Consider the following 13526-nt stretch of genomic DNA (forward strand, 5'->3'; position numbering starts at 1 on the left):
GAACCACGAATCACTTAGTGGCATATTTTAATAGCTTATCCATAGCTTAGACAACTAAGTGAAAATTTGGCCGGATTATTTTTTATTTCTGATACAACTTGAATATAAAAGTATATCGTCATAAAAAAAAACGGGTTTCAGTATATATTTTTTTTTGGTATATTAGATTGCTTTATTTTAAATGTATTACCGCTTCCATTTATTTACTATTAATTAAAATAGGTAGCGAGTATCTCACAGTCGATCACACTCGAATGTAGCTATCTTACTTAGTTTCTGATCACCTAGTGATTTATAACATTAAGACTCACTCAACCATAAACCAATCGAAGTTCTGAAGTTTTATATCCACTCGTTTCTCTTTGAGTTCAACCGAGAGAACATTTTCCCATAAGATATGATACAATTAGTTCAAAATGGTTGCATTGTCGCCCACTTCGATGTTCAGTCCAAGTAAACTAAAAGCCCAGTCACAAATGGCCTAAAATATGGCACATTGCACTCACATTCGTAATTTCATGAACGAACGATTTTTGGAGTTAAATAAAAGTAACCGCCTAACGAGAAAACTGTGTGGTCTCAGAACCCTGATTCCAGATTCCATATTCCATAGCCATATGCTGGCAAAATAACCAAGAGTCTGCCGACTCGATGCTCGACAAAGTGCAGTGATAAATCAAATTGTCACTTTTGTATACATATTGTGCGCCAAGCGACGACAGCTTCGCCCAGTGCATTCAGTGCATGCAAAATGGCAAGGCTTTTAATATTTCAGAATGCCACTTCTGCAGCATGCAAGTTGCAAGTTGCACTAAGAGCAGTGTTCTGTAATGTGCAAATTGACGCTTGCAGTACGTTTCATTCCCCATAATTATTGTTATGCTAACATTAACATAATTTGCATCATACAGCACTCAGCGGGAGACACACTATTAGTGAAAAACATCGAGGTGAAATAAATAATAACTAACCCTAATTCGAACTTAATTGCTTCATAATATCCAATTGTAAATCTATTGATGCATTTACAAATGCGTTAATTCACTGTTCTACACATTTTCGGATAGTCCCATTTCAAATTGCCTGCAGGCAAACTTAGAAAAAAACGTGTGTTTCGACAATGTAACTAATTACATTATGTCTGAAACCATAAATTGAACAATGCATGGTTATATGTATGTATGTACATATTTGAATATTCATATATTTGCTTACAAAGCCTAGAATATATTGCTAAATTAATTCATATTAGACATAATAATTACATTGCGCTAAGTGGTCGTTGATTAGCTAATTGCACACTTTAAATACAGCTGTATTTATAGGACATTAGCACAACATTTTGTTAAGGTAGAATTATTTCATCATCAAATTAGCTTATTATTTTCTTACACCAAATTGCTGTGTTGCTACTGCAAGTTTATTTTTAGGTTTTTTATTCAACACCGCTGATCAGTTCGTTTACAGCTTTGGTCCAAAGTTGCCACATTGTTCTTCTTCGTTGGCAGCATCGAACATAATAAGAACTTAACATCGTTGGATTTTACATACATATTTATTTTATGTTTTTGTCAGTGTAATTCCACAGTCCGTTAGTGTCAATGATTAAAATATAATATTTACAATTTACACTACACATGATATTTAGCTGACTTGCACATTATTTTGAGGACCAATTAATTTCTTAATTTTGACTACTGCCAAGAAGACTTGCCCGTTGAGCTGCCTCCTCGTGGCGCAACTGATGCTCGGACTCGATGCGTGCAACACACACGGAAGGCTGTGACGACGGAGCTGCTAAGGAATACCAACTATTGCTCTTGAGGCGCTCCATCACTGCCTGATGCATTTCGGGTTGATAGCGCTTGAAGATGATATAGTGGGGATCCTTAATGGGTGGAGTATCGAACATATGCTCCAAGCTTGAAGCGATGCACGCCTTTACACGGAGAGAATAGTCTACTCGGCTGTGGGATAGTAGACGCATTGCCTCCATATTGTTGACGTCGCTTAGAAGAATGGGTTCTCCATTCGATGACAGTCCCATGCAGACACTGCCTTCCGGATCGGCAAATACAAGTTGAATGTACTTAAGAATATGCCAAATGTGATGCTCCTTCTTGTTCCAATATTGAAAGAGAGGCGTCAAGTCAAGACTATGTGAGATCGGACAGATATGCGGATGAAAGACGCCCTTCTCAAAAATGACGGTGGGCAGACTGACTGCATCCGGGAAGAGATCCGGCAGCAATATGGAGAAACGAAAGATGCCATCCGCATATAAACCGCTGTGTATAAAGATCACACCGAACCAAAGCACGGCACTGGAATAGCTGGGTATAGCATAAATGCCCTTCAACTGCATCTGCTCGATCAGTTGATACTCGGCAATCACCTTGTAGCCCTGGGTGATCAGAGCCAGCGTCTTGCTGTTGGTTGATGTGGTCTCCAGACACATGATTGTGGCTAGCAATGAAATCTAATTGGCAACTTACAACGAATCATTCGTACTTCAACTTACCCAAATATTACAAACTTTTGAAATTTTGGGTGGAAATTTTATGGAGTGTATGTTGTGTGTAGTGTTGAATTGTGTTGTGTGTCTGTTAATAAACTATAAATGACAAACTTACAAACTTGCATCTTGAAGGCATTCTCAAAGCCTCATATTAAAACTGAAATCAATGAAATCGATAACGAAATACTATAGTTGATCAAATGTTCACGGTACTCATAATTGCATAGGATCCATACTGCATACTTCTCATTGTCGTGAAACTCAAAAAAGTATCGTCACATTTGTTTTTTATTTAAAAAAAAATTCTTTTTAGGTACACTTATTATATATATTTAAAAACCGGCTCGATTGACCAATTTCACAATCTATTAGAGAATTCTCATAGGCGAACTTTTAATATACATTTGTTGATGCAGTTCCAATTCTACATATGTATACATTATTAAAATGATTTTAAGTAAAGACAATTGCTTCACAACAGTAATATTCATATTAATAAAGTCAAAATGTCAAGATACTTATTAATTAGAGCATTTTAACTAGAGATTGCAAATTGAAATTTACTGAAAAAAAATAATAATTCATAAATACAATTTTTGATTTAATGAATGAGTAAAGCATATATTTGTCATGTTTTATTTGTCAATAAAAAACAATAATAATATAGAATCTATAAATTTGAAACGTTTAACATTTGTCTACTATAGATAAAATAATGAAATACTTATAAGAAAAAAAATTGCTAACAGCGTGATTTGTACTTAAGAGGAGATGGATTCTTGATAATTTTCAAGTTTATTATCCCATCCTTACACACTGTGGATGCCGGGTGTAATTATGTACAATGTAGTGAGCGCTGAACACTAAACAACATTGCAAGCTCTTACATTTATGCGGCATGTCAACTTGCGAAGCAGAGAAACGGGAATTGCCCACTGGGACAAGCAAAAAACTATGTCCAGCTTCAGCTTGAGCTGCTGCGACAACCGCGTGGTGAGCTGAGCGGACACTTGGAGGGCACAACGACTGGACACCGGTCGCGGACTGGTACCTTGTACATACGTACTATATATGTAGTATGTTTGTATGTGGACTCGCACTCAGCGGTATATTCAATCATGTCAAGTGTAATAATTTTGCGAATACTTGCAGCATGATACAAACAAGCTGCACACACGCCACGCAGCATCAGCATCGCATAGACAACGTCGCATGTGTTTGTGGATTTTTGATTTATGACTTCAATGATCTGATGTACGGTTCTTTCACGCACTCGCAACATAATGTGGCATTATAATGTCGCATGTTACACACACACAGATAGCACACACACGCACATACTTAGTATGTTATTATATATGTACAAACTATACGTACGTATGTACGATTTGTTATGAATTTATTATGTGACGGAAGTCAGAAGAGGGACTCACTGTAAGTCGCTCTTCAACTTTATAAATATACGAGCATCATAAATATTTGCATGCCAATGCCCGCAACTGCTAATTGGCAGTCACGTAGCTACAGCTGAAAGCATTTTTTTTTCTTTCATATCTTTTGGCACTTTCATTATTTGGCCAAACATATCATAAACACTCTGACAGACAGTGAAGCTTCTTTGATAAGTTCCCCAACGACTCAAAGATAAGAAATCCCCCAAAAAATATAAATGAATAACGAACGGAAATACAATTTTGTATCGCCAAGGAGTTTCTGTTGCTGTTGCCGCTGCACTGTCTGTTGCTGAAATGCAACTCATTAAAATTTATACTCTGATATGATATGATACGTTATGATTTGTGACTGTAGCTGACTTTCTTTCTGGCTTGGTTAACGCCAGTTGTCAGTGCATTGACATGGGTGCAACACCCAGGCGCAGAAAGGGTCAAGCGGCAACAATCCGATGGGATTTCGACTCGCCTCATTTTCACCTACCCACATTTTGGTTTTGGTTTTTGTGGGCCTTGCAAAAACTAACCCATGTCAAAATGTTTGGCTTGTTTTATAGCGCTAAGGGCAATTGCTAATACGAATTTCGATGCCTTGCCACATACTACTATACACCGTTAACTTGGCCTGCACCTGTGGGGAATTGCTTGTCACCTGGGCCCGCCACGCAACACGAATCGCAACATTCAATTTCAGCTTTATTTTATTTTATTATTTTTGTTTTCGTTGTTGCTGTTGCTGTTGCTGTTACTTTTGCTGTTGTTATTGCTGTTTGGCTGTCTTCTTCCTTTGAGCAACGACTTTTATGCGGGCAGCACTTTTTCGTGCCGCCTTTTTAACTTGCCTTTTTTTGTTACTTTTTCTTATCAGCTTTCTTCATTTATGCTACGCTGCATTTTGGGTCGTTCTGAGCGCGGTTCGGACCAGTTGTAATACGGTGGCATATAACACTTAAGTGCTTGTTGTTGTTATATAAGATAAACTTTTGCGAGGCCCACATGTCTGTCCAAAAGCCAAAAAATACATATACAGCAAAGAACCTAAAGAATAATAACGTGCTGCCAATTTCATTTACTGCCACTTTCATTAACCAAAAAGGCGCAAAAAAGGCATGTGGATACTTTATCTGCCCTCAGAATGTTGCAAGTTAAAGTTAGGACATGTATGTGTGAGACTTGTTCAATGTGTAAAAGAGTTGGCTTATACCAAAGTGTTTTGGTCAGTTCTCGAAAATGATTCCAAAACCATTCAAACGTAAAAAACAATTTTCAACTGGCAAAAGGCTTAAGAATTTACTATAAATATTTATAAAGCTCTTGCTTAAAAAACTATCAATAATCACACTCTTAAAATAAACGAATTTATTTAGTACAATAATATCTCGACTCTAAAAATACTTTTAAGAATACCCACTACCCATAAGGCAGAAGGCAAAGTTATTTTACAAAAATTTATGTTATAGGTATTCTTGATTAGCGACTATATAGTCATGTCCGTCTGTCTGTCCGTCCACGCTTATGAACACTTAAATCTCGTAAACTATAAAATATAGAGAAATTTGCTTGTGTGAATGACCTAGTAATGTATTTCAAATGTACTATTTATATACCAAATATAGACGTAAGTTTTTGTTTTAATTTTTTATGTACAAATTTTGTATCTTTAAATATTAATATCGCACTAATTTGTTTTTATTGAAAATGGGTATCGGGTATTTTACAGTCGAGCACACTAGACTGTAGTTTTCTTACTTGTTTATTTGGTCAAGATCCCCATGAAAAATAGATGCATACAATTACAATTTAAAATGCATATCAATGAACCTCTCTCAAGAATTTGAATTTTAAAATATTTACGAGATTGTTATGAAATTATTTAGCGCATACTTTCAGGCATTGGCTAAAAATGCGCCAACATCAAAACGATCCAAAAAGTGTAAAACTCGAAAAATAAGAAAAAGGGCGGAATTATTATGATGTGTATAATTTAGCTTGCATTGATTTATGTGTATTTTGTGTAAAGCATTGGCATTGGCTTTGTGTGTGGCACATTCAAATTAGATGCGAAATCTTTCACTTGCCGTTCATTTCGGGTACTCGAACTCGCACTCAGAGTCACAGTCACCTTCATAGTCGCAGTTGTTGTCGTTGTCGTATTATTATCCAAAGTATTTGGTAAGGAATGGAGTAGAACAACAACAAAAACTACAACGACAACAACAGCATATACTAATATTTGCATAATCGTTGGAAAAGCAGAGGCAGAGCAATTATTTCTTTAAAAATAAATTGCATGCACAATTGATAGCAATAGGAATAAGCCATGCCAAGGAGTGGACCACCAAAGCAAAACAACTGAACTCAGTTCAGTTTTGGATCGGTTTTGCTTGCAACAAAAAGCAGGCAGCAGCCATCAGCGAGTTGCACACAGAGAGCAGTTGTAATAGCCACACAGTTAGCCGTCTTCAGGTAAAACAGATCCAGCGACGAATTTGGTCAAAACGACTTTGGGTGCTAAGCGACACACAAGCGGTGGCCGGAACCGGGGTGGGGAGCTTAAGGGAGGCGTGGCAGCTCAAAACCGAGCTTAACTCAGCTCGTTTTTTGCGATTTGTGTGTACGCCTCATTCGTTCGTATTTGCATATCGATTTGGAGTTTTTAGACTGGCAGAACAACACGCTGGTGCCTTGCTTTTGGTTTGGTTCAGTTTTTGCTGGCATTGCCTTGTGCTTCCTGCATGCCAAAAGTATTTGCATCCATCGGATACACTTGGCTTCATTTTATTTGCAGCACAAACAATTGCATAATTGCTATGCGGCCATAGAATTTGAATTTATTGGCCAAGCATTTAGCCCAAAGGCCACGACGACGAACAGCACAAAAACCAAAAACAAAACCAAATAGCAAACAAAACGCATTTAACACTCATAAATTTCAATTCACACCAACTTGCCAGGCAATATCAATAAAATTCAATTGCTATTATTATTATTATAATTTTCTCTCATTTTATTTGACTTTCTATTTTTCTTATCGGTGTGCACTTGTTAGAAGAGAACCCTTTTAAATTGAGAGAAAATTCACTGAATGGTGACAAGATGCTTGAGCTGCTGCTGATATGCTCGATAAGCACGTGCCATTAGCTCATGATGTTTTAAGAGCTAGCTGGAAGCAGGAGCCGAATAATGGGTGGGAAGCACTTTCAACAATTTTAATTTGCCGCTAGAACAAAACTTGTCTCAAAGTGTGTTTTTCTATTTTCGGTTTCTTTTTTTTGGTTCTACCGTTTTTGGGGGCAGTCACGTAGCCATAAGTTGACCCGCTTTGTTGTTGCAAGAAAATTGAAAACTTTATGTGCTCAAGTACCTATAACACTTGGCTTAAAAGGGTTCGATAAGTTGCTAACAATAGTTGAGGCTTTTGTCTCTACAAACATTTATCTCTATTAACATCTATTTTATGTGCATTATGTTCGTTACTAAATTTTGTTCAAATAGTGCAAGGAATTACAGGGTATCAATGAGTCGGATTATGGGATTTATCAATTATGAAGCCAAGCCTGCTCTGAAAATAATTAAAACTGTGGAGAAATCCTTCGGTTTGTGTTGTCTTTTGTGGCAGTTGATTTTTAAACCACTTGAAATACTCGAACTCGAATTCGAATACATTTGCCCTGACAATGGATAGTCCTATAAGTCACTCATTATGTCTGCTTTCGGTCGCGGTTTATCATGTTCGTGGTTGACATTCGCGCGGACACAAATGAAGCAATTTTCTTGACATGCAAAACGTGCAACAGTTGCAAGACTCGAGCACCGAATTGGAGCAAACACAGCAACAGTTGCAGCAGTTAATTTTCGTATATTTAATTCACCTTAAATTATTGTAAAGCCCAAGCTGCAACCCAAAGAGAGGAGAGATACCTGACCGCGCTTTGATGTGAGCTCCATTAGACGGAGCCAACTCCGTGGCCATGCCAAGTCGAGTTAACTCAAGCTGAGCTGAGACGTCAAAGGTAAAGTCAGAGCTGCATTTCCGTTGATTTGCAAGGCAAATCAAAGGCTTAATGAATTCATTTCAATTAAATACGAAAAAAAAAAAATAAAAACAGTCAGCAAATCCCCAACAACAGCAGCCGTGATAGACGAATGCCAAAGACTAAAGACCCGCCAGGCAGCCGGTTAGCCTTTAGCATTAATAAATAGTTTAGTTGCCGTTTAGATTAGCTTTGAACTGGCTCGCTGGGGGGAGCATATGAGAAGAAGACTTGGCATTTGAATTGGCAATTGAAGAAATAAGCCAGCAGCTTCTACTAATTGATAGTGATCTGTTTGTGAACTGATAGAACTAGATAGATACGAGCTACTGCTCTGCAGTTGACTTGACAATTGAGAACGAAGCTTGGAATGCAAGTTTCAATGTTGTCAGTTTGGCTTCAAGCAAAAACAACTTAAATGCTAATGTTTTCTGTAATTGTTATGTTATTGCGCTACACTTGTTCTATTCTATTGTGTGACGTACAGACAATAAAATAAAAAAACTACTATTCGAATCTCTTAAATGTTTAATAAATCCGAATTTCTTTAAAGCTTCTTAAGTTTGAAGAAGGTCAATCACCCGAACCTGCAACTTATTGCTCCCCTTATTTATTTTTGGCAGACAGCCGGATAGCCGATAAGCCTTAAGCTGCTTAATCGATGACCAGAGAGTTGTCAAAAAATAATTCACAAGCCGCCTGAAAGGTAAATACGAAGACAGCTTGGCGTATACGTAATGTTATCAGCTGTGTAAATCTACCCTGCTGGGATTTCTTTCCCCCTTTTTGCACTTCTTCACCTCATACAACGGAACCTGCCCGCCTTGTTATAGTACACGCCGAAACCGAAGCCGAAGCAGCGCTAAATAAGCGTCGGGCCCTTTACATGAGAAATATTTTAGCAGACCATGCAAAAATGGTAGCAACTTGCAGCGTTCGCTTATCAGACACTGACGTATGCAGTCCAAAAAAAAAAGATGCAGAAACAAAAAATGGAAACAATAAAAAGCAAGCAAAATAAAGAAAAATACGCAGAGACTGAGATAACGCCACAATGAAGACAGCAGAACGCGCCGCAGTTGAAAAATCGCAGCAGCCACCGAAGACTCCAAAAGCAACAGCAACAGCAACAATTGCGACGCATCAAGATAAATGAACGTGCGCCCTGCTTTGGGATACCCTTTGCTTCGCGGGCAAAGGGTAGCACAATTCCCACATAATTTCTCAATCACGTTGGTTGATTAAGAAACAGTTTTCAAACAGTATTTGCTAGTCGATACGACTCAATGTTTTGTTGTTCGCTTCTTGATGCTGTTTGGCAGCCAAAATCAAAGTTATAATAATGCATAAGTAATTTGCAGCAGCGGCAATCGAACAAAGCCATCATCAAGAGGAGCAGCAGCAGCATCAGGAGCAGCAGCAGCAGCAGCATCTGTTTAAGCAACAGCTCGTGCCATGGCCACGGTATGCGGCCCAGCTCTTGACAACAGTTAATCAAAGCATAAACCAATTGACTACAGTACAGTAAGTGACCCATCCCATCACATCCCATCCCATTCGATGCCATACCAAGCCAACCCATCAGCTCTCCATGAAGCTATCGCCTCTTTAGGTAGTTATTTATTAACTGAAAATCATATTATCGGCATATCGCTTACGGCTTACGACTTCGCTCTGGCTTTTTAGGCTCGCCAAAACTGAACAGAGTGCAGTAGCGGTCTAAGTTGATCGCCCTATAACAATACCCTACAAATATGCTATATAAAAGTGTAATCAAACATTGGTACAAAATTCATTAATAAATGCGAAAATTTCTAAAATTTAAATGAGATTTAAAACAATTAAAAATTTTCTTAGGAAATTTTAATTTTGATAAAAATCTAATGTCATCTAAATACATATTTTTAAAATTATTTAAAATTAAAATTATTAAATTATTTAAATTTAAAATTGAGGTATCATTTAAAATATAAAAAATTGCATATACATATATATTAAAATTATATTTATAGGCTTGTATGCTTCCTAACATTAACTAAATATTTATATAAGATTGTTATTTTAAGAAAAACTGTTCAACTAAAATATTTTTTAAAATTTCAAAATTACATATTTTAGATATATATTTTTAAGATTGTCTTTTAAGTATTTGTTTTTATATCTTTTTGACATTTTTAAGATAACATGACCAACTACTAATATATTAAAAATTACAAAATGAAAATTAATTAAAAGCAAAGTTATTTGTATTAACTCATATTTTAGCTAAATATTTTTTTAAGTTCTTAAAATATTAATAATTATATTTTTAGGATAACATTTCGAAATATTTTGAAAGTTACAAATTTTAAATTAATTTAGATACACTTATATAAATTGAATACATATTTGACATTAATATTAACTATATATAACTATATGTTTATAACACAAAATTGTAATAAATAAGACAAAACTAAAAATGTTTATAAATTTAATAATTTAAAATAAAACATAGATACATTTATTTAAATTATATTTTAAAGCTCTGCATCATAAAGAAAGTAATCTTTTAAAATATTTCATCTTGTTTTGCGTAGCGCATCAGCTCAAATCTAAATGCGGCACCTTTGCTTAATTTTTGCATCCTGGAACATTTGCTAGCCTTTTATGCTTGGCAAACGGCAGCACAATGGTCTGGCCAAGACCTCAAACCTTAGGGCCACTAAACAATGCCGCGGCATGTTAAGACAAATGCCTGGACGAAACTGTCGGCTAAAAGCTTGTTGCCCGTACCATTGTGAACTAGATATTGTAGTAGCAAAATAACAAAAAAAGTTAAAATCAGGAAGTGTATTATATAATTTTATAGATACTAAACTCAACTTTGACACAAATCGACTGAGTGCGGTCTGTAAACATGACATTTGCTGTACACGAGCATCGAGCAGCGAGCAGAGGCAAGCTATGAAGCTGCTGTTTCTCCTGCTACTGCTACTAGTACTATGTTACTATATTGCTGAGAGTCTCCTCGTTTGGGCCGCAGCTCAGTTTGGCCAGCAGCATCTTTAGTCGATCCACTCGGCACTGCATTGACGATGCTTATCGTAAAACGTTCAATTATTTTATTTGGTGCAGATGTGGCTAGCGTTAAAAGTGCCTGATAGCAACTCAGCGGCAGCGGCTCCACACCACTCTGACTGCCCGACTACTGACTGCCACTGCTGTTGCTGTTGCTGTTGCTGCCACAGCCAACAATGCAACGGGCCAAGTTAATGCTGCCACTGCCTGGTAGCACAATACATGCGACCACAGTTCGTTTGAGTTCGCGTATGTTTGCCCTACTCGCTGCAGCTCATTGCTGCCACAGCTTCTGCTTTGTATATGAGATTCAATTAAAATCCGCACAACAACAGCGACAACAACAATAAGAAAAAAAGACAACGTTTAAAAGAAAAATCTCAAAATAATTGACACAAGAAAGCAAAGCCGCAAATTTGCCCCATCCAACCTGCGTCCCAACCTGGCAGAAAAAGAAGAGAAAGAAAAAAGTAAAAACAATGTCATGCTGTAAATGTTTGTGTTGATGTCCAGGCTCATAAAGTTACGGACTTTGTTTTCCTATAAAAATACCGTTAGTGAAAAATTGTTCTGGGTCGTTTTTTTCAAATATTGTCAGCATACTAGGTGCAAGTACAAATAAAATATTTAGGAACTCAACTAAGTTTGTTTTGAAAAATATTAGTTTTTATGATCTCATAGTAAGTGTAATATATTCATAGCTGTACACTCCAGAATATAGTATTTAATTCAATTAGTATTTTTTAGTGTTAAATTTTTTTAATATAATAGTTAATTAATATAAACTAAATAGTAATTAAATAATATACAATTATTAATAAATACAAATAAACTTGACTGGAAATACTCAAAATTTATGAGCTTATCTAATTTGATTTATTACTTTATATTATATTTTAATATGGAATAATTTATTTACATTCTTTCGCTTTCGCATATACGCCAAATAACAATTCTTCCACTATTTTTTGTATGAAAATTTACACTTCGAGTAGTTTACTGATTGTTTGAACAGTTGAAACTAGTAAAACTGCAACTCAAGCCGCAAAGAGCATAAGCTGCAGATGTTCAGTGCAGTGGGTAGTAAATGTTGGTGAACAGTTGCAATTAAAACAATCCAATGGCCAAATCCGAAATCCAAATGCTAACGGAAATTGTGGGCAACAATACGGCCCTCCGTCCATAACTCTGTATCTCTATATCTCTATGGCAATTTGTTTGCTATTGTTTGTTGTTTTTGCAATTAAAATTATTGTATTTTTGTGAGAAGGGATAAATGGCATGACAGAGAAGGAGGCTGGCAGGGGCTCTATTGATCCGAGTGGCGACCACTACAAGTTGGCAGCGCCATTTTGTCCGTCTAACGGAAACGGAAAGTGTGCCATTATGTGAGTGTGCAAGCGGATGTGGAGTCAATACAACTGTAGCTGCAGCTGCTGCTGCTGCAGCGGCATTCACAAGTTGATTTAGTTTATCTGGCATTGGCACTGTTACTGGCGAAAACCGCACTTTGTGGCCAGCAGTTGCAAGTGTGTTGTCGAACTGAAAGTTGAAGTCTTTCGGTTGCCCTGCCTCTGGCACAATAAAACAGAGACTAACGCCAAAAGACCACAGAAAGTTATATCAAGCTGCCACCATTCAAATGCGAGTATTTTCTTTTTTTTGTGTGTGTTCCTTCTCTTCTCTTTTTTTACAGCGTTGTTAAAACTTTTGACGCGTAACGCGTTTCGCCCCTTTCCATTGCATCAAGGGTTTTTGAAAATCAAATCAAAATCGCAATCAAATGCAAATTGGTATTAGATTAGTTTGTTTGCGGACGCTCCAAAGGTGCAGTGCCATCAGCTAGCTTCAACTTCAAATTAGACAGCGAAAGACAGAGACTGACAGACAGACAGAAAGACAGCCAGAATTCTCGCACTTGCAGGATACGCATCTGTTTTGAAGACTGTGACAGATTTTTCCCCCAACTGAAACTGAATTACGAGTATATTTGCGCTGTAAGACAAGGAACAGTAAAAATAAGGAAGATAACAAAAAAGAATTGCCGAAACGAAAATTCTCTTGCTGAATCATAAATTGTGAGTTAAAGTAAAATTATTGAACGTTAAAATATTTCAAATATTCGTTAGAATTTACAACAATATTTATAAAATAAAGTTAAGTAGTCTATCAAAATGTTGTTCACTCTAATTGCAAGTTCTTTAAGAATTTCACTCATTGCAAAAATGGCTACAATATTTTTGCGCATCACTTTCATTGTTATTAATAGAAATGTCAAGGTCAATGCTACACGCAGTCGTGTGACCCTTGAGAAGTGTATCAAAATGGCATTGCAGTTAATAACAAAGTGACGGAATATGCGACAGCAGCTGTCGCATTTCCAAACAGCTTTCAAATGCCAAAAGGTACCATGTCACTTCCAGGTCTGGCAAGTCAGTCAGTCAGTCAGTCAGCCAGACAGAG

At 36.8% G+C, this 13526-nt stretch overlaps 1 protein-coding gene across 2 annotated transcripts; it reads right to left on the minus strand.

Moving 5' to 3' along the window:
* Nucleotides 1-1536: 1536 nt before the first annotated feature.
* LOC133843714 (protein crossbronx-like) lies at nucleotides 1537-2668 on the minus strand. 2 transcript variants are annotated; one of them, XM_062277366.1, is made up of 2 exons: nucleotides 2522-2668; nucleotides 1537-2466 (listed from the first exon to the last, which is right to left on the minus strand). In XM_062277366.1, exon 2 carries the CDS (start codon nucleotides 2456-2458, stop codon nucleotides 1685-1687), a length of 774 nt encoding a protein of 257 aa, XP_062133350.1. In that variant the 5' UTR covers nucleotides 2459-2466; nucleotides 2522-2668; the 3' UTR covers nucleotides 1537-1684. The 2 variants fall into 2 exon arrangements, with proteins under 2 accessions (XP_062133350.1, XP_062133351.1); XM_062277367.1 differs by having other exon boundaries at nucleotides 1537-2479; nucleotides 2522-2659.
* Between the last annotated feature and the right edge of the window lie 10858 nt (nucleotides 2669-13526).

Source organism: Drosophila sulfurigaster, chromosome 3, assembly GCF_023558435.1.
Source record: "Drosophila sulfurigaster albostrigata strain 15112-1811.04 chromosome 3, ASM2355843v2, whole genome shotgun sequence".
NCBI classification, from domain to species: Eukaryota; Metazoa; Arthropoda; class Insecta; order Diptera; family Drosophilidae; genus Drosophila; species Drosophila sulfurigaster.

What these genes read in the sequence shown, in the direction of transcription:
- LOC133843714 (XM_062277366.1), bottom strand. Translation starts at nt 2,458, where the DNA reads ATGTGTCTGGAGACCACATCAACCAACAGCAAGACGCTGGCTCTGATC.